We start from the raw sequence: 22,203 nt of genomic DNA, 5'->3' as shown, positions 1-22,203 counted from the left end.
TGGCCACCTCATGTGACGAGTTGACTCACTGGAAAAGACTCTGATGCTGGGAAAGGTTGGGGGCGGGAGGAGAAGGGGACGACGGAGAATGAGATGGCTGGATGGCATCACCGACTCTGTGGACATGAGTTTGAGTGTACTCCGGGAGTTGGTGATGGACAGGGAGGCCTGGCGTGCTGTGATTCATGGGGTCGCGGAGAGTCGGACACGACTGAGCGACTGAAATGAACTGAACTGAACTGAACTGAATCACTGCTCCTAGGTGATATTCCGAGTTAGGTTCCTTTAAGTCGCTGGGCATATTTTAATCAACAATATATAACCCAAGGAGATCCAACCAGTCCATTCTAGAGGAGATCAATCCTGGATGTTCATTGGAAGGACTGATGCTAAAGCTGAAACTGCAATACTATGGCCACCTCATGCGACGAGTTGACTCACTGGAAAAGACTCTGATGCTGGGAAAGGTTGGGGGCGGGAGGAGAAGGGGACGACGGAGAATGAGATGGCTGGATGGCATCACCGACTCTGTGGACATGAGTTTGAGTGAACTCCGGGAGTTGGTGATGGACAGGGAGGCCTGGCGTGCTGTGATTCATGGGGTCGCGGAGAGTCGGACACGACTGAGCGACTGAACTGAACTGAACTGATATAACCCTATTTTGTATGTGTTTCTGTTTAAAGACATATTATTTAATGTATATTGTTGATTCACTAACATTGCCCTCATCGCCAGAGAAGGCAGTGGCACCCCACTCCAGTACTCTTGCCTGGAAAATCCCATGGAGGGAGGAGCCTGGTAGGGTGCAGTTCATGAGGTTGCGAAGAGTCGGACATGACTGAGTGACTTCACTTTCACTTTTCACTTTCCTGCTTTGGAGAAGGAAATGGCAACCCACTCCAGTGTTCTTGCCTGGAGAATCCCAAGGACGGGGAAGCCTGGTAGGCTGCCGTCTATGGGGTCTCACAGAGTTGGACACGACTGAAGCGATTTAGCAGCAGCAGCACTCATCGCCAGCAGTACTATAACTCATTACTGAATGAAGCTTATCTAACACACATATTTCCTGGGTAACATACATCGTAGCTTCCTGTGTTTAGGACATTAGATAACATCGCAGTACTATGCTCAGTACAGTTCAGTTGAGTCGCTCAGTCGTGTCTGACTCTGTGCGACCCCGTGAATCGCAGCACGCCAGGCCTCCCTAGCTGGCCGTTTAAAATAGCAAAAACAACATTGAAAAGTGAAAAAAATAAGCGAAGTGTGGCACTAGATAGACCATACAAAGGGTACCTGTTTACAGTATGAGAGCTGAAACAAGAAAGCAGAGTGTCCCTTTGTTTGACCTCAGCTGGGAACATGTGCATTGGTGACTCAGATTTTTTCCCTCTCTACACATATCCACAAATGGCTGCAAAAATGCTGCAAGTATTGATTTGGAGTTATAAATAAATTTTAGTGAGTCAGCAGATTTTCTAGTAAAGAATCCATGAGTAATGAGGATCAGCTGTATTCTTTTACAAGACATTAGCCAGAACTGGGTAACATGGTCTGTTCTCAGAACAACTAGTGTCCACGGGCATGAGATTTTTACTAGTTTAGAGCAGTGATTATTTATCCCCCTGGAGTTGGCAACCTGCATGCTCTGAAATCAAAAGATCTCTTGTATTTCAACAAATCACAGTTCCTTTGGCAGGGAAGAGTGAAGTGGTTGTTGGGTAAGCAATGGACGGTGCCTGCTGTATGCCCAAACAAGTGCTTGGCATCTGGAAGGGACCCAGTACATTTTTGCTGAAGAAGGAATTGGTGAATGAATGACAGGGTCACTTTTGAAAACAACCTTTGATATCTCTCATACCTCAAAGATTCTTCCATTTGCATCTGAAATTTTTTTAAAGTGATATTTTGACTAATTCCAAGTCAAAGTGAAAGATAATGTAAGAGAATAAAGAAATTTTACTTTATATGGATTAACTTCCAGTTGAATAAATCAGCAAATTCTTAGTTGCAGCAGATGAGATCTAGATTCCTGATCAGGGGTGGAACCTGGACCCCCCGCATTGGGAACACAGATCATAGCCACTGGACCAACAGGCAAGTCCAAATAAGTCAGAAAAAATATTAAAAGTTGAAACATCAGTTGAAGATGAATCTTGTGTTCAGAAAATGACTGAGCGGCCCAAATTTCATTTGATTGAACTTTAAAAATTTTTTTTCATATTGTTCCTTTTCAGAAGTGACTGTTTTTATATGTTGAAAGATATTAATTCTAGAAAATGTTTTAAAATATACTGTGATAATATAGATATCATCAGGTTCTTATATAGTATCTAAGAGTAAAAATATTTTATTTTTTAATACTACCATTTGTAGCAAACACCAGTTAAAAATAAAATCAATTAATAAAATATAATTTCACTTACATTTTGTTTAAACAAAGCATACATTTGTGTGTACTATTCCCAACATTGTAATAAATTGTAATTCACATTCAGTCTCTTTCTCTGTGCCCTGCCTTAGACCAGGAACAATTTAAAGTCATTAAATAGTAGTACATATTGGCTTTTCATTATTATGCTTATTTGGTTGTAGAAGTAAAATAATATTATTATATAAAATTGGAAAAGAGGAAAAAAGGGAAAATCACCCCAATTTGTATCACTCAAAAAAAATTTAAACCATTGGTCTATTTCTTTTCTCCCCCCCCCCACCACATTTCAAGAACTTAATTTCATAAAGTATATGTAATGTGAAAAATCTGTTCAACTTTCTAGGTAGCCTTGATTATTATTTTAGATTAGAATAGCTTACAACTTTAAGGACAGAGAATTATATTTATTACTGTCATTTGTGGAGCAATAAATGAAGCAGCTAGGGTTAGAATTTGCTTCTTCTAGAACTTTTTATGCTCAGTTTATCTTCTCTATTCCATGCCTGTTTCTATACTGAGCTGGAGTCCAAATTTCAGGGTAAATGAAATTGTCTTCTTGTACATTTTTAGCTTCTATTTTGGTCCATTGTCATAGTTTCTCCTGTCTTTTCTCCCTAGACCTTTCTTCATGTTGAACATTCTGGCAGTTCCCTCCCTTTCCTATACCTTCTCGAAGCGAAATTTCTATTCCCAGAAATCTCAGCTAAGTGTTTAGAGAAACATAATATGATTATCTGATTAAGGTAATTCATACTGAGTTGCAAATAAATTGTAGTCCTAAGTCTTTTGCAGTGATGTGTACATTTTATCACACGGTGCTATCAAGCTCGGAAAGGTTTTGATAAGTATAATGTGAGTGTAATATTGTGGGACCATGAGAGAATCTTGTATTGGCATGGCACCTGCTCGCTGTAAGAGGGCCACATGGGCATGAAAACCCTTACAAACCACTCCTGTTAACTCTCATTAGTTGGCTATCAGCTGATGATCATTCTCTTTATAAATATCTTGGGAATTAATAGTTATAGTGAATTTACTAGTGAAACATTTAATTCTCTGTCTCCTATGGGCTTGTCTTTTAAGGTTTCTTTGGGACTAGGTCAGCACAGTGGTTTTTTTTTTTTTTATATATATATAAACAAAAAAGGGGGCCTCTGAAATGAACAGATTAATATGATTAGATGGTGAATTTGACTTTTGGATTTCTCACTGTTGGAGCTGAAATGGAAATATGCTGCTGTTTAATTTTTTAACTAAAGGAAGCATGATTGATGATTCATTCATACTGATAAAGTGTACTCTGAATTTGAAACCAAGATGAACATCTTTTGCCATTTTGAAGGCTTCAGTTCAGTTCAGTTCAGTCGCTCAGTCGTGTCTGACTCTCTACGACCCCATGAATCACAGCACGCCAAGCCTCCCTGTCCATCATCAACTCCTGGAGTTCACTCAAACTCATGTCCGTCGAGTCGGTGATGCCATCCAGCCATCTCATTCTCGGTCGTCCCCTTCTCCTCCCGCCCCCAACCTTTCCCAGCATCAGTCTTTTCCAGTGAGTCAACTCGTCGCATGAGGTGGCCAAAGTATTGCAGTTTCAGCTTTAGCATCAGTCCTTCCAATGAACACCGAGGATTGATCTCCTTTAGAATGGACTGGTTGGATCTCCTTGTAGTCCAAGGGACTCTCAAGAGTCTTCTCCAGCACCACAGTTCAAAAGCATCAATTCTTCGGCGATCAGCTTTCTTCACAGTCCAACTCTCACATCCATACATGACCATGGGAAAAACCATAGCCTTGACTAGACGGCCCTTGGTAGGCAAAGTAATGTCTCTGCTTTTTAATATACTTTGAAGGCTTAGGTTATAGTATATTAATGAATATATTGACCAGATTTTCTTGTACCTTCTTTGAAATTTTACCTATGGTGCTTTTAGTTTTATGATTATGCAGTATGATATTTGCAATAGCAATACTTATATATTTAAAGCATATCTGATTTCAGTCTCTAGGCAAAAGCATTTTTTTCCTTCATCCTGATTTAAAACTATTTTAGATTTTAAGATGACTTAGGGAAATTGAATGTATTGATGTCTCTTAGACTTATCAGAATTGTATTACTTGACTAGGCCAAAGAGATTTCCTATTTAGAAACACAGATGCTGTCACTGGAACAAATCCCTCTTCAACAATTCATTTTGGTCAGAGCTTTCTTCATTTATGTGTCCTCTGCCTAAAAAACATCTTTAAGTCTCCAGGTTTCAATTCTTAGCTGTTCAGTTCAGTTCAGTTCAGTCGCTCAGTCGTGTCCGACTCTCCGCGAACCCATGAATCACAGCGCGCCAGGCCTCCCTATCCATCACCAACTTCCTGAGTTCACTCAAACTCATGTCCACAGAGTCGGTGATACCATCCAGCCATCTCATTCTCCGTCGTCCCCTTCTCCTCCCGCCCCCAACCTTCTTAGCTGTTAGAATGACCCATAGCACAGCTCACAGTACCCAATTTTGTAGAGAAACATATAATGAGAGTTTAAATCTCTACTCTTGCAAAAATGTTAATTACTCCTTAACTTATAATAGATATTGCTTTGCATAAAGCAAACAGAATTTTAGGAGCTATCATTGCCTTTTGATATTATTGAAGATGTAACAGCCTTCTCTGATTTTAATTTCTACAAGTGAAACTTTTGTAAAATGTTTTTGGCTTCTTGAATCAGACCCCTTTGATATTAATCATTCTGATCAAGTTAAAAACAGTAACAATACAGACTTTAGTGAATGTAAATTGAGCGGTGAAACACTTGTAATAGGAGTCAAATTTTGAAACTAGAGGCAAGTATTATGGGTACATGTGGGTTTCAGAAAAATGGTGAATTGTCTATGTGCTTGAAAGGGATGATCAAATTTGTGGCATTTATGGATTTTGCTATTTTAGCAACCATGGAAGAGGCGTGGAATTTCACACATGGCATAGAAATAGGCAAAATTATCTTGAGACTTTGAAAATATACTCAAAAGCCTCAGTTTTCACTCTACGCTTCTATGCTTTGTTAGCAGACACTTTATGTAAGTTATCTGGTGTAGCCTACCCCACAGTCTTATGAATAATCACTGTTCTCACTTTACAGAGCAGAAAATTGAGGCTAACGGGATACAAAGTTACACTGTTGTTAGGGTGTGGGCTTATTGTCTCAGTCCTTTCCAGCTGCTCTAACAAAATGTCACAGACTGGGTAGTTTATAAACAACTGAAAAATTTCCCCACAGTTCTGGAAGCCAAATCAAGGTGCCAGCATGGTCACATTCTGGTAAGGGCCCTCTTCCTCGTTCATAGCTGGCACCTTCGCACTTTGTCCTCATGTAGTGAAGGGATAAGGGATCTATCTCTCTGGGGTCTCATTATAAAAACACTAATCCCTTCATCAGCATCTTACAGTGGAGTACAGGTCTTTGGTCTCCTTAAGTAGATTTGTTCCTAGGTATTTTATTCTTTTTGATGCAATGGTGAATGGAAGTGTTTCTTGATTTGCTTTTTCTGACCTTTCGTTGTTAGTGTACAGAAATGCAACAGATCTCTGTGTGTTAATTTTGTAACCTACAACATTTCCAAATTCATTGATAGTTCTAGTAGTTTTCTGGTAGCATCTTTAGGATCTTCTGTGTATATTATCATGCCATCTGTGAACAGTGACAGTTTAGCTTCTTCCTTTCCAATTTGGACTCCTTTACTCCTCTTTTGCTCTGATGGCTGTAGCTAGGACTTCCAAAACTATGTTTAAAAAAGCGGTGAGAATGGACATCCTTGTCTTGTTCCAGATGTTAGAGGGACAACTTTAGGAGACCAAAGACAGTGAAAAAGGGAAGTTTCTGAGCAAGATGGTCAGCCTCTCTTGACTAACCTGTCTCAAATACTTTGCTGTGCTTTTCTCTAAGAGCTAATGTGGGTTTAAATTACTTGTGTTTCTCTGAGGCTTTGATGGTGCCTGTGATTTACAGAGACATTTTTCCTGAAATATTAACCATTACATTTCTTGTTTTGTACTTTAAATATTAGAAATAGGAAATAAAGTGATAGGGGCTATAGAAGAAGGAACCCATACTGATTCTGTTTTCCTATGATATAAATCTATATTATTTTGATCACCTCTGCTGTTTTGTATTAAAAACCATTGGATAGTTAGGTGGATGGTGGATATGAATCTCTTTAATTTTTAAAAAGGCCTTTGGGCACAAACCAGAACAATTACCATTTCCAAACAAAATTGGAGGATCCCTTTAATGTATTATTATAAGTATTTTTGCCTAAAGGAATTCTTTTTGTTTAGCATTTTCCAATGTATTTTATTTGGCCAGAGTAGATGTTACATTATCCTTGAATAGAATGACATGATTTTATTTGGGATAATCTCTTTTTCATACTGTAGAATTTCTTTTGCTTCAGAAATTTCCAAGGAGAAACAGCCAAGAACTTGGTAAAGTGGCATTAACGTTTCTAATGAATTCTGAGACTTCAAAGAAGTTTACAAACATAAAAATTTTGTAAGTAAATATTTCTGTGGTATTTTTGTTTTAAAAATTGTATTTAGACTTCCTTCACTTATTTATTTTGGCTTTCTCCATTTAAAAACAGATGGAGAGCTTTTATTCTTTATTCTTAAGAGTTTGCTCATGGCAGTCACTATTTCTTATACAGCATAGAGCACCTTGGGTCTTAATTATGTAAAAAGTACTTTCATAGGAATTCTATTCAGAGAGTCTTTCTTAAAACTTGTATAAAAGCCTAGTGTACTAAATCAGACATGCCATAAGTCAACACTCTTTAGCAACTGTAAGTGGTACAGGCTTTACTCCATATGCTCTGGTCTTTTTCTTAGCTCAGACTTCTTCCCAAAGAAATCAGCTTCAAACTACATTTCCACAGTGATTAGCCACAAATTAAAATTCAGTTCTTGAGATACTCAGTGTGCAGAAGATCCCTGGGCAGGGATCTTCACTGTGAATAAGGAGGCTGCACAGGCACACACTAGGCTCTGTGTTGCTTCTGATCATATGTTGATCAGAATATATTCTGATCATATTCTGATCATGTGTTGCTTCTTCATGCTCCATCCAGATGAGTGTGCTTCAGCAGGTAGGAGAGTCACCTGGCTTTTCTGTGGGGTCTGAGCCTCTGCCTGTAGCTGATTGGTCAATGGTGAACCAGTTACCTTCCATAGTGAGAATGAACTTTCAAGAAGACATTCAACTGCTAGACATACTGGGAGACTTCTAGGAGATCAAGGTGTATTACTAGGGAAAAACCCTGAGTCATAAATATATTACCTATGAATGTGTTGTAGATGCACTCTTTTTTTGTCCTCTAGAGGAAGTTTAAAATGGATCCTGTAGGTGCCTGGGCTGGGTGAAATTTGGCAGTCAGTGGAGTTTGTTCATTTTCTTATATCCTTTCCAGGGAACTTCTTTCTACCTGGCAACTGCCTGTATTATTTTAGGGCAGTTTCTGAATAGTAAGGATGCTTTTCCCCCTCAGACAGCCAAGAAGGACAGATGTTCCCTTAAACAGTAGTCTAGTTGTTGGTATTTAAGGGAACTATTTAATTCCCTTTCTTCTTTGATTTCTTTTATAAACACTTTTATTACAGTATAGTTGATTTACAATGTTGTGTTGGTTTCAGGTGTATTGCAAAATGAATGTTATACATATACATGTATTCACTCTTTTTTAGATGCTCTTCCCATGTATACTATTACAGAGTATTGAGTAGAGTTCCCAGTGCTATACAGTAGGTCCTTATTTGTTGTAGTTTTTCAGTTGCCAAGTCATATTCAACTCTTTGTGACCCTATGGACTGCAGCATGCCAGGTCTCCTTGTCCCTCACCATCTCCAGAAATTTGCCCAAGTTCATGTCCTTTGAATCACTGATGCCATCCAACTAACTCATCATCTGTCGCCCTCTTTTCCTTCTGCTTTCAGTCTTTCCCAGGGTCAGGGTCTTTTCCAGTGAGTTGGCTCTTCACATCAGGTGCCCAAAGTATTGGAACTTCAGCATCAGTCCTTCCATAGAATATTCAGGGTTGATTTCCTTTAGGATTGCCTGGTTTGATTTGCTTGGTGTCCAAGGGACTCTCAAGAGTCTTCTCAAGCCCAGCAGTTTGAAAGCATCAATTCTTTGGTGCCCAGCTCTCACATCTGTACATGACTACTGGAAAGACCACAGCCTTCACTATATGGACTTTTGCTGGCAAAGTGATGTCTTTTCTGTTTACTAAACTGTCTAGGTTTTTCATAGCTTTCCTTCCAAGAAGCAGTTGTGTTCTAATTTCATGGCTGCAGTCACCATCTGCAGTGATTTTAGATCCCACAAAAAGAAAATCTGTCATTGCTTCCACTTTTTCCCCTCCTACTTGCCATGAAGTGATGGGGCTGGATGCCATGATCTTAGATTTTTTAATTTTGAGTTTTAAGATGGCTTTTTCACTCTCCTCTTTCACTCTCATCAAGAGGTTCATTAGTTCCTCTTTGCTTTCTGCCATTAGAGTGGTTATCATCTGCATATCTGAGGTTGTTGAAATTTCTCCTGGCATATTGATGCCAGCTTGTAACACATTCAGCTTGGCATTTCGCATGATGTACTCTGCATAGAAGTTAAATAAGCAGTATGGCAATATACAGCCTTGATGTACTCCTTTCTCAATTTTAAACCAGTCCATTGTTCCATATCAGGTTCTAACTGTTGGTTCTTGACCTGCATACAGGTTTCTGAGGAGACAGGTAAGATGGTCTGGTATTCTCGTCCCTTTAAGAGTTTTCCACAGTTCGTTATGATCTCCACGTGGTCCACTGGAGAAGGGAATGGCAAACCACTTCAGTATTCTTGGCATGAGAACCCCATGAACAGTATGAAAAGGGAAAAAAATAGGACACTGAAAGATGAACTCCCCAGGTCACTAGGTGCCCAATATGCTACTGGAGATAAGTGGAGAAATAACTCCAGAAAGAATGAAGAGACGGAGCCAAAGCAAAAACAACACCCAGTTGTGGATGTGACTGGTGATGGAAGTAAAGTCCAATGCTGTAAAGAGCAATATTTCATAGGAACCTGAAATGTCAGGTCCATGAATCAAGGCAAATTGGAAGTGGTCAAACAGGAGATGGCAAGAGTGAACATTGACATTTTAGGAATCAGCAAACTAAAATGGACTGGAATGGGTGAATTTAATTCAGATGACCATTTTATCTACTGTGGGCAGGAATCCCTTAGAAGAAATGGAGTAGCCATCACAGTCAACGAAAGAGACTGAAATGCAGGTCAGTGCAGTTCAGTCGCTCAGTCGTGTCCGACTCTTTGAAACGCCATGGACCGCAGCACGCCAGGCCTCCCTGTCCATCACCAACTCCCGGAGTCCACCCAAACCCATGTCCACAGAGTCAGTGATGCCATCCAGTCATCTCAACCTCTGTCGTCCCCTTCTCCTCCTGTCCTCAATCTTTCCCAGCAACAGGGTCTTTTCAAATGGGTCAGTTCTTCACATCAGGTGGCCAAAGTATTAGAGTTTGAGCTTCAACATCAGTCCTACCAATGAACACCCAGGACTGATCTCCTTTAGAATGGACTGGTTGGATCTCCTTGCAGTCCTAGGGACTCTCCAGAATCTTCTCCAGCACCACAGTTCAAAAGCATCAGTTATTCGGCGCTCAGCTTTCTTTATAGTCCAACTCTCACATCCATACATGACCACTGGAAAAACCATAACCTTGACTAGAGATGGACCTTTGTTGACAAAGTAATGTCTGTGCTTTTCAATATGCTGTCTAGGTTGGTCATAACTTTCCTTCCAAGGAGTAAGCGTCTTTTAATTTCATGGCTTCAATCACCATCTCCACTGATTTTGGAGCCCAGAAAAGTAAAGTCAGCCACTGTTTCCCCATCTATTTGCCATGAAGTGATGGGACCGGATGCCACGATCTTAGTTTTCTGAATGTTGAGCTTTAAGCCAACTTTTTCACTCTCCTCTTTCACTTTCATCAAGAGGCTCTTGGATGCAATCTCAAAAACGACAGAATGATCTCTGTTCGTTTCCAAGGCAAACCATTCAACATTACAGTTATCCAAGTCTGTGCCCTGACCAGTAATGCTGATGAAACTAAAGTTGAATGATTCTATGAAGACTTACAAGACCTTCTAGAAGTAGCAGAAAAAAAAGATGTCCTTTTCATTGTAGGGGACTAGAATGCAAAAGTAGGAAGTGAAGAAATACCTGGAGTAACAGGCAAATTTGGCCTTGGAGCACAGAATGAAGCAGGGGAAAAGGCTAATAGAGTTTTGCCTAGAGAACGCACTGGTCATAGCAAACACCCTCTTTCAACAACACAAGAGAAGACTCTACACATGGACATCACCAGATGGTCAACACTGAAATCAGATTGATTATATTCTTTGCAGCCAAAGATGGAGAGGCCCTATACAGTCAGCAGAAACAAGACTGGGAGCGACCGTGGCTCAGATCATGAACTCCTTATTGCCAAATTCAGACTTAAATTGAAGAAAGTAGGGGAAACCACCAGACCATTCAGGTATGACCAAAATCAAATCCCTTAAATTAGACAGTGGAAATGACAGATTCAAGAGCTTAGATATGATAGACAGAGTGCTTGAAGAACTATGGACTTAGGTTCATGACATTGTACAGGAGGCAGTGATCAAGACCATCCCCAAGAAAAAGAAATGCAAAGCGGCAAAATGGTTCTCTGAGGAGGCCTTACAAATAGCTTAGAAAAGAAGAGAAGCCAAAGGCAAAGGTGAAAGGAAAGATATACCCATTTGAATGCACAGTTGCAAAGAATAGCAAGGAGAGATAAGAAAGCCTTCCTCAGTGAGCAATGCAAAGAAATAGAGGAAAAGAATAGAATGGGAAAGACTAGAGATCTGTGCAAGAAAATTAGAGATACCAAGGGAACATTTCATGGAAAGATGGGTTCAATAAAGGACAGAACTGGTATGCACCTAACAGAAACAGAAGATGTTAAGAAGAGGTGGCATGAATACACGGAAGAACTATACAAAACAGATCTTCACAGCCCAGATAATCACGATGGTGTGATCACTCACCTAGAGCCAGACATCCTGGAATGTGAAGTCAAGTGGGCCTTAGGAAGCATCACTACAAACAACGCTAGTGGAGGTGATGGAATTCCCGTTGAGCTGTTTCAAATCCTAAAAGATGATGCTGTGAAAGTGCTGCACCCAATAGGCCAACAAATTTGGAAAACTCAGCAGTGGCCACAGGAATGGAAAAGGTCAGTTTTCATTCCAGTCCCAAAGAAAGGCAATGCCAAAGAATGCTCAAACTACCACAGAGTTGCACTCGTCTCACACACTAGCAGAGTAATCCTCAAGATTCTCCAAGCCAGGCTTCAGCAGTACATGAACTGTGAAATTCTAAATGTTCAAGCTGGATTTAGAAAAGGCAGAGGAGCCAGATATCAAATTGCCAACATCCATTGCATCATCATAAAAGCAAGAGAGTTCCAGAAAGACATCTATTTCTGCTTTATTGGCTATGCCAAAGCCTTTGACTGTGTGGATCACAACTATGGAAAATTCTTAAAGAGATGAGAATACCATACCACCTCACCTGCCTCCTGATGAATCTGTATGCAGGTCAAGAAGCAACAGTTAGAACTGGATATGGAACAAAGGACTGGTTCCAAGTCAGGAAAGGAATACATCAAGGCTGTATATTGTCACCGTGCTTATTTAACTTATATGCAGAGTACATCATGAGAAATGCTGGGCTGGATGAAGCACAGGCTGGAATTAAGATTGCCAGGAGAGGTATCAATAACGTCAGATACACAAATGACACCACACTTACAGCAGAAAGTGAAGAACTAAAGAGCCTCTCGATGAAAGTGAAAGAGGAGAGCGTAAAAGTTAGCTTAAAACTCAACATTCAGAAAACTAAGATCATGGCATCTAGTCCCATCACTTCATGGCAAATAGATAGGGAAACAGTGGAAACAGTGAGAGACTTTATTTTCTTGGGCTTCAAGATCATTGCAGATGGTGACTGCAGCCATGAAATTAAAAGATGCTTGCTCCTTGGAAGAAAAGTTATGACCAACCTAGACAGCATATTGAAAAGCAAAGACATTACTTTGCCAACAAAGGTCCGTCTAGTCCAAACCATGGTTTTTCCCATAGTCATGTATGAATGTGAGAGTTGGACTATAAAGAAAGCGGAGCACCAAAGAATTGATGCTTTTGAACTGTGGTGTTGGAGAAGAGTCTTGAGAGTTCCCTGGATAGCAAGGAGATCCAACCAGTCCATCCTAAAGGAAATCAGTCCTGAATATTCATTGGAAGGACTGATGTTGAAACTGAAACTCCAATACTTTGGTCACGTATTGAGAAGAACTGACTCATTTTTGAGAATTCCCTAATGCTGGGAAAGATTGAAGGCAGGAGGAGAGGGGGATGACAGAGGATGAGATGGTTGGATGGTATCACTGACTCAATGGACATGAGTTTGAGTAAACTCCGGTTGGTCATGGACAGGGAGGCTTGGCGTTCTGCAGTCCATGGGATCGCGAAGAGTCAGACATGACTGAGCGACTGAACTGAACTTAGCACAGTCAAAGGCTTTAGCATAGTCAATGAAACAGAAGTAGAGTTTTTTTCTGGAATCGTTTGCTTTCTCTATGATCCAGCAACTGTTGGCAGTTTGATCTCTGGTTCCTCTGCTGTTTCTAGACCTACCTTGTACATCTGGAAGTTCTTGTTTCACGTACTGTTGAAAGGTTGAAAGCATAACCATTCTAGCATGAGAAGTGAGTGCAATTGTTAGTTTGTACATTCTTTAGTTCCACCCTCCTTGGGAATTGGGGTGAAGGTTGACGTTTTCCAGTCCTGTGGCCATTACTGGGTTTTTCAAATTTGGTGACCTTTTATGGGCCATGCTTAGTTGCTCAGTAGTGTCTGACTCTTTAGGACGCTATGGACTGTTGCCCAGCCTCTGTCCATGGTGATTCTCCAGGCAAGAATACTACAGTAGGTTACCATGCCCTCCTCTAGGGAGTGTTCTCAGTCTAGTGATTGAACCCAGATCTCCTGTATTGCAGGCAGACTCTTTACCATCTGAGCCACCAGGGAAGCCCACTTTAATAGCATCATTGTGTAGGCTTTTAGATAGCTCTGCTGGAATTCCATCACCTCCACTAGCTTTATTGGCAGCAGTGCTTTCTAAGGCCCACTTGACTTCACACTCCAGCATGTCTGGCTCTAGGTGAGTGACCAAACCAGGTCATTAATATCTTTTTTGTACATTTCTTCTGTGTATTCTTGTCATCTCTTCTTGATCTATTCTGCTTCTATTAGGTCTTTCCTGTTTTGTCCTTTATTGTGCCCATCTTTGCATGAAATATTCCTCTGATATCTCCAGTTTTCTTGAAGAAATCTCTAGTCTTTCCCCTTCTGTTGCTTTCCCTTATTTCTTTGCATTGTTCCTTGAAGAAGACCTTTTTGGCTCTCCTTGCTATTCTCTGGAGCTCTACATTCAGTTGTGTATATCTTTCCCTTTCTCCCTTGCTTTTCACTTACTTCTCTTCTTTCCTCCTCAGACAACCACTTTGCCTTCTTGGATTTCTTTTTCTTTGAGATGGTTTTGGTCATTGCCTCCTGTACAGTATTACAAACCTCTCTGTATAGTTCTTCAGGCACTCTTTTATCAGCTCTAATCCCTTGAATCTATTCATCACCTCCACTGTATAATCATAAGTGATTTTATTTACGTCATACCTGACTGGCCTAGTTGTTTTCCCTGTTTTCTTTAGTTTAAGTCTGAATTGGATAGGAACTGGTGATCTGAGCCACAGTCGGCTCCAGGTCTTGTTTTTGCTGAGTGTATAGTGCTTCTCCATCTTTGACTCCAAAATAATATAATCCATCTGGTTTTTGTATTGACCATTTGGTGATGTCCATGTGTAGAACTGTCTCTTGTGTTGTTGAAAAAGGGTGTTTGTTATGACCAGTGCGTTCTCTTCACAGAATTCCCTTGGCCTTTGCCCTGCTTCATTTTGTACTCTAAGGCCAAACTTGCCTGTTACTCCAGGAATCTCTTGATTTCCTGCTTTTGCATTCTGATCACCTATGGTGAAAAGGACATCCGTTTTTGGTGTTAATTCTAAGATGTCTTCTAGGTCTTCATAGAACTGATCAACTTCAGCTTCTTCGACATCAGTCGTTGAGACATAAACTTGGTTTATTGTGATGTTGAATGGTTTGCCTTGGAAACAAACCGAGATCATTCTGGTTTTTTTTTTGGTGGCACCCAAGTACTGCATTTCGTATTCTTGATTTTGTATTGTTGATTATGAGGGCTACTCGATTTATTCTATGTGATTCTTGACCACAGTAGTAGATGCAATGGTTATCTGAATTAAATTCACCCTTCATGGATCACTGCCTTGTCATGGTGAAGGAGCTTGCATAACTCAATGAAGCTATGAGCCGTGACTTGTAGGGCTACCCAAGACGGACGGGTCATAGTGGAATGGCAAACCGCTCTAGTATTCTTGCTGTGAAAACCCCATTAACTGTGTAAAAAGGCAAAAAGATTTGACACTAAAAGATGAGCCCCCCAGGTTGGAAGGTGCCCAGTGTGCTACTGGGGAAGAATGGAGGACAGTTACTAGTAACTCTGGAAATAATGAAATGGCTCGGCCAAAGCAGAAAGGACGCTCAGTTGTGGATGTGTCTGGTGATGAAAGTAAAATCCGATGCTGTGAAGAACAGTATTGTGTAGGAACCTGGAATGTTAGGTCCATGAATTAAGGTAAATTGGACATGGTAACACAGGAGATGGCAAGAGTAAACATCGACATCTTAGGAATCAGTGAACTGAAATGGATGAGAATGGGTGAATTTAATTCAGATCCTTATTAGTTATCTATTTTTTATATAGTGTATGGATGTGAGAGTTGGACTGTGAAGAAAGCTGATCACCGAAGAATTGATGCTTTTGAACTGTGGTGCTGGAGAAGACTCTTGAGAGTCCCTTGGACTGCAAGGAGATCCAACCAGTCCATTCTAAAGGAGATCAATCCTGGGTGTTCATTGGAAGGACTGATGCTAAAGCTGAAACTCCAATACTTTGGCCACCTCATGCAACAAGTTGACTCACTGGAAAAGACTCTGATGCTGGGAAAGGTTGGGGGCGGGAGGAGAAGGGGACGACGGAGAATGAGATGGCTGGATGGCATCACCGACTCTGTGGACATGAGTTTGAGTGAACTTCGGGAGTTGGTGATGGACAGGGAGGCCTGGCGTGCTGTGATTCATGGGGTCGCGGAGAGTCGGACACGACTGAGCGACTGAACTGAACTGAAGTGTATATTTTTCAATCTCAGTCTTCCAGTTTATTTCTTTTATTTCTTAGAGACACCGGTTTACTCTATATCCACATTCAGTTCACTTCAGTTCAGTCGCTCAGTCATGTCCGACTCTCCGCGACCCCATGAATCACAGCACGCCAGGCCTCCCTGTCCATCACCAACTCCACATTCAGCTGACCCTTAAATAACGCAGGTTTAAACTGTATAAGTCCACTCATATGCAGAGTTTTTTTTTTTTTTTTCTTCACTAAATACACTTTACAGTGTTACGTGGTCTGAGTTTGGTTGAATCTGTTGATACAGAACCTTGGATACACGGGCCACACTATAAAGTTACAAACAGATTTTCTCCTGCAAGTAGGGCGGGCCAACACCCCTATGCCCTGCATTGTTTAGGAGTCAATAGTATAAATTTTTAACTTGTATACTAGAAGAACAATTAATTTTGCTTTACTTTTATTTCTTTTCCATACTTCGGTTGCATAGGCTATTGGAGAAACTAATTATGAACTAACTTTTACTTGGAAGAGAGTACTTCACTTATGCTCCATGAATCACTTTCTCTGGGGCACTGAGCAAGCTGAGAAGTTTCTCTGAGTTCACGTTATATTCAATAATATATCTGAGTTTATATGAACAAGTAATAAGGGATCCTTTTTGCTTATTTACAGTGGGATCTAAAACTTCCATTTAATTTAGTATACAATAATATATCTTCTCTAGTTTAGAGGTAGCATACTACTATTTGTCTCTTGAGGGAAAGAATAGATAAAAATTAATCACTTTGCTGTTACTGATACATTCCTAACCTATTTCTTTAGATTCTTTTTTATTCAAAAATTCTAGTTCTGAAGATAATCTAGTTCTTGAGATTATCAGTTTGCAAACAGGATGTTTGTGTAGTCTGTGAAAGCTGTTTTCCTACTTTTCTACTCCTCTGAGATTATCATATTTGGCCTTATAATATGGCAAAATTTTGTCTTCAAATTTATTTTATATTTGTTGGTTATACAAGAGGAGGAGAACCAACTAATTTGGAATTAGAAGGAAACTTAACTCATGTTCCTTTGCAGTGCTGGGATTTCCTTTACATCATGTCTGTAAATGTACGAAACAGATTCTCCTTAAACCTGTCAAAAGACTGAGAACACCACCATCTCAGGGCATTTCTTCTGAATTTTGAGCTGTTGCCACAAAGATCTTTACCTTTAGACAAAATCTGCCTGTCTCTACCTTCCATTCAGTATTTCTTGTTTTAGCCTCTGCAACTGCCTAGAATAGGTGATCCTTTTCATTTAGGGTCTTCTAATTAATTCTGCTTTTTATTTGACCTGTACATTTCTGATTTTTTTAAAGAAAAATATGGGTTTTTCAATTAGAAATGATATGCTGATTTTTAAGAGAAAGAGGATGTTTTCTTCAACTGTCTGGTGGCTGTGTTTCTAATACTTAGGATTTCCTCTCAATCTGCTGCCCAAGTTTTTTCTCTGTAGGAAAACCTTACTAGTATGCTATTACTCTGAACCTTACCCAACAGTTTTAAGCAGTAACTCTTCAAAGGCTCAGTGGTTCCTCTAATCAAAGACACAACTTTTCTCTTGGATTCCGTTGACTTTTTTTTAAAAAAAAAATTGAGAAGTTAAGTTTATTTATATAGTTATATGATATGTAAAAATAACCCCAAACATTTAAATAACTCATATTAAAGAAATTTTCTTTATGCACCAAATGGCAACTAAATTATCCAAGTACTTTGAATTATCTTGCTATTCATTTTGCTGAAAATCTGTGCTAAAATCCATAAAAGTCTGTGGTTGAAAGCTATGGAGGGGGGAAGTGAGGTTTTAATACCTGCTATGATTCATGGGGTTGCGGAGAGTCGGACATGACTGAGCGACTGAACTGAACTGAACCAAGTTCATCACTGACCTTCCTGGGTATTTTGATTTGGTTTGTTATTTTTAAAATTTGAGATGAAATATTTTATATAGTTGGGGATCTTTATTTGCAGGCAGCAGACATAACCTCTGAACAACTTAGACAAGGAAAAAGGAAACGAGGAGAAATCTGAGGAGCCAGGTCTAAGGAAAGCAGGATTCAGAAGTGTCCCAGGGACCTTGTGCTTAGGAGTGTTCTTGCAGAAAGCATTCTCTCCCAATTTTGGTGGCAATCTTCCAGTTGGCTTGACAGACTTTCTGCCGAATATCTTTTAGCAGTTTAGAGCTTCTTCTGTTTTCAAGTCTATTGAAGTTGTCTTTGTTTTCTCCCACAAATATACTGATTTAATCAATGTTTGAAGCTTGTAGTATTTTTTTTTCTGATAATATTTTTGGTTTTGTTGTACCTTTCCAGGTTGGGGGGTAATGGTTAGTTTTTCCTATTTCCTACTTACTCTGCCTTTTTTTTTCTTTTTTACGAGGAGCGTTAAAGAGATTAAAAAGTTATACCACTGCAGTCAATGTAAGTGTTTAAAGCTATAAATGTTCCTTCAAGTATTACTTTAGATTACATTTTGAGTTCTTTTTACATTATTTAATCTATTCTCTAATTTTCGTGACAATTCTTTGATTATTGAATTATATAGAAGTAAATTTCCATAAATATGAGATTTTACTGGCTTGATTTTTGATGCTGATTTCTAATCTAGTTCTTTTATTGTTGGAGAAAATTTTATATATATATATTTATATATATAATATTGATTATTTGTGATTTTTGAGATTTGCTCTGTGGCCTAGTATGTGGGCATATGTTGTAAAAAGCCAGTGAGTGCCTGAAGAGAGTATGTGAATACACATGCATATAAAAGGTGCAAAGGTCTGTGTATTACATGAAATCAAATAAATTGTAGAGCTCCTTCTTTATCTGCTTGATCTATGACTTCCTGAAAAAGACTTGTTATAGTGATAATTGTTATGGTGATATACTGGTATGGTACTTAATATATTCCAGGTACTATTTTAAAGGCTATACTTATATTAATTTATTATATATTCCTCATTTTTATCTTAGATCTATTACTTTCACTGTACATATTTTTAGACTGGGTACTAATACCTGGTGGTTGGAGTCTCTTAATCTTTGTGTATTGACTTATTCATCTCTAGTAATATTTTTAACCTTAACGTCTTTTTTTTTCTGATACTGATATAGTGACACAGGCTTTTTTCTATTAGTATTAATTAAATTTTAATATTAATGTTACTGTTTGCCCATCATATTCTTCTCATCCCAAATTCGTGTGTTCTTTTATTTGAAGCTTGTCTCATCAATTACCTATGGGTGGAGTTTGCTTTGATCCAGTTTTGTCTAATAGTGGTAGTGGAGTATGATCATTAAAAATAAGGACTTTAAGGCCATATTGTTTGGATTTGGGTTGTTGTTTGGGATATTGAGACAGCTATAATTCTACACTTGGGGGAAGTGGGTGTTTTGACTTTGCTTTATTTAGGCTGTTAACTTCTCCCTATGTTATATGTTCCGTATCTCACTCCTGTTCTCCTATGAATGAGGTACCTGATATATTCATGTTTTATTCTCTGTGGTTTTTGTTCTTACCTTTTCAGTGTCATCTACTGCATTGCACTTTATGGTGTGTTTCCTTAGTCATCTACTTTTTATCTCTTGAAAATGTATTGAAGTGTCTCTGAAATGAATATAATAAAACTGTTTACTTATAGAACTTTCTGAAGTGTGAGTCAATAGATATAAAGAAGTTTGAACCATACCTGGCACATCAAAAGTGCTTAGAAAGATTTCTTCTTTTTCATCACTGATGTTAGTATTATAGTTTGACTTTTAATGCTCTTGGCCGCCTTGAAAGTATCTATAGTCCTGTCTGTTGTTTATCACTATGAATCGCATCATCAGATTTATTGTTTTTATTTTATAATGTGGGCTTCCTTGGTGGCTTAGTGGTAAAGAATCTGCCTTCAGTGCAGGAACTGCAGGAGGTGGGGGTTTGATCCTGGGTCGGGAAGATCCTCTGGAGAAGGAAATGGCAACCCATTCCAGTATTCTTGCCTGAAGAATCCCATGGGCAGAGGAGTTTGGCAGGCTACAGTCCATAGGGTTGTGAAGAGTCAGACATGACTGAAGTGACTTAGCACACACGCACAATCCTGTCTGTTATTTGTCACTATGAGTCTCATCATCAAATTTATTGTTTCATTTTATAATAAAATTTTTCTTTGTTTTGGCTTTTTTCTTCCTCAGGCAACCTAGGGGGACGTAACTTTGGTGTATCTCAATTTAGCATATTGAAAGTAGTAATTGAATTTAATGGAAATTAAAAATCATTTCCTAGAAGGAGTATATTACAATTAACCTATATGATAAATTTAAACTTAGACAGTTTTTATATTTGAAAAGCATAGGATACTTTGAGTCAGTTGATAGACTGGATTCTGAATTTTGTATGCAGAGATTAAAAACTGTATTAAAGTGATTTTTTTTGCCTAAGTGGGAATCTCTGTATTTTCATTAACTTTATGTTAAAAAGAACATTAGTGGTGGGGATTATTACACAACAGTGTGAATGTTCTTAATGCCACTAAAACTATGCACTTCAAAATAGTTAAAGTGGCACATTTTATGTTACATATATTTTACCACAATTTTTAAAAAAGAACACTAGTTATTTTTAAAAAGTCACTAGTCTCACACTGAAAGAAGATGTTCACCACTGTGAAAATCTAAGTCTCATGGACTATACAGATGGAGTGAGTGGAACATCTTGGTGTCAGCACGCTGACTTAGGTTTTCTTTCTTTCTTCAGCCATATATGATTCTCATTCATTTCCTAATGTGAACTTTATTTTTTAACTTAATTTTTATTCTTTAACAGGAAGGAAAAGCTGATGCGATGCTCTCAATGCCGAATTGCCAAATACTGTAGTGCTAAGTGTCAGGTAAGAATTCTGCTGTATATAGGTTCTCTGCTCTTAAATTTGTTCTCCGTTATGCCTGTTGAACTATCTGTTTCTTCATACTCTTTTATTTATTGTTACATTGTTTTCTTTCAACTTAAAAATCATGTATGTATATGGCAAAAATTATATATATGGAGTTGGTGATGGACAGGGAGGCCTGGCGTGCTGTGATTCACGGGGTCGCAAAGAGTCGGACGTGACTGAGTGGCTGAACTAACTAACTAATATATAAACTCTATATAGTATAGACATACATACATGTATGCTGCTACTGCTGCTGCTAAGTCGCTTCAGTTGTGTCCGACTCTGTGCGACCCCATAGATGGCAGCCCACCAGGCTCCCCCATCCCTGGGATTCTCCAGGCAAGAAAACTGGAGTGGGTTGCCATTTCCTCCTCCAATGCATGAAAGTGAAAAGTGAAAGTGAAGTCGCTCAGTCATATCCGACTCTTAGCGACCCCATGGACTTCAGCCTACCAGGCTCCTCCATCCATGGGATTTTCCAGGCAAGAGTACAGATATATGTGTGTATATATATGTGTCTGATTCTTTGTGAGCCCGTCAACTGTGGCCCACCAGGCTCCTCTGTCCATGGAATTTTCCAGGCAAGAATACTGGAGCAGGTTGCCACGTCTTTCTCCCAACCTGGTGATCTTTCCTGGATCTTTCTGATGCAGGGATCAAGCCTGTGTCTCTTGCATCTCCTGCATTGGCAGGAAGGTGCTTTACCAGCTGAGCCATCTGGGACGCTCATATGTCTCTGAGGAAAAGTTAAATGTTTACTCCTCTCCATCTTCTTGTCCTCTTGACCTTGGTCCTCTTTCCCAGAGCTAACCGCTGTTGTTTCTTGTAACTTTGAAGCTTTTTTTGTGCAAACACATTCATGTATCTTTAGCTTTTGTTTTAAAAAGCAGATACAGGTTATTCTGGCACAGATTCTTGTATACTTTGATTTGTCTTTTCATTTAATAATCTATCTAGAACAACTTTTGTTATCATTTTGTTTATTCTATTACATGAATGTACCACAATCACAATTTCCCCACTAATGAATGTATGATTTTTTCCCCAATATTTGGTATTGCCAGTAGTACACCAATAAACGTCCTTTTGTGCACATTTTTGCACACTTGTGAAAATTAATTGCAGGACAGATTCTTCCACATTATATTGATTAGTAAAAGGATATATGTAGTTTGAAGTTTTAAAGATAATGCCTTTCAAGTGTTTGAGTTAATTTGCAACAACTGACAGTCAATGAGAGTACTGCTATTCATATCTTTGAAATTCTTTTAAGGATGTATAATTAACATTCAGCATGACCTTTTCTTCTAACCTTATCATTAATCATTTAATAAGAAATTTAATTATGCTCTAATGAATTGTGTCATAATAAAAAGTCTTAATTAGAGGTTTTGTGTTTGTGTCACTTGTCACCTACCCTCCAT

The 22,203-nt window shown here is 39.0% G+C and overlaps 1 protein-coding gene across 1 annotated transcript in view; it reads left to right on the top strand.

Moving 5' to 3' along the window:
• The window catches only part of SMYD3 (SET and MYND domain containing 3), a 744,849-nt gene that overhangs the window by 139,382 nt on the left and 583,264 nt on the right, over positions 1 to 22,203 (top strand). Inside the window, exon 2 of the mRNA XM_055419738.2 lies at positions 20,671 to 20,734. Coding sequence (XP_055275713.1) covers positions 20,671 to 20,734 — 64 coding nt within the window. The remainder of the gene's footprint in view (positions 1 to 20,670; positions 20,735 to 22,203) is intronic.

Source organism: Moschus berezovskii, chromosome 17, assembly GCF_049115385.1.
Source record: "Moschus berezovskii isolate FMDL1 chromosome 17, NW_MosBer_1.0, whole genome shotgun sequence".
NCBI classification, from domain to species: domain Eukaryota; kingdom Metazoa; phylum Chordata; class Mammalia; order Artiodactyla; family Moschidae; genus Moschus; species Moschus berezovskii.
This window is presented reverse-complemented; position numbering and strand designations above follow the sequence as displayed.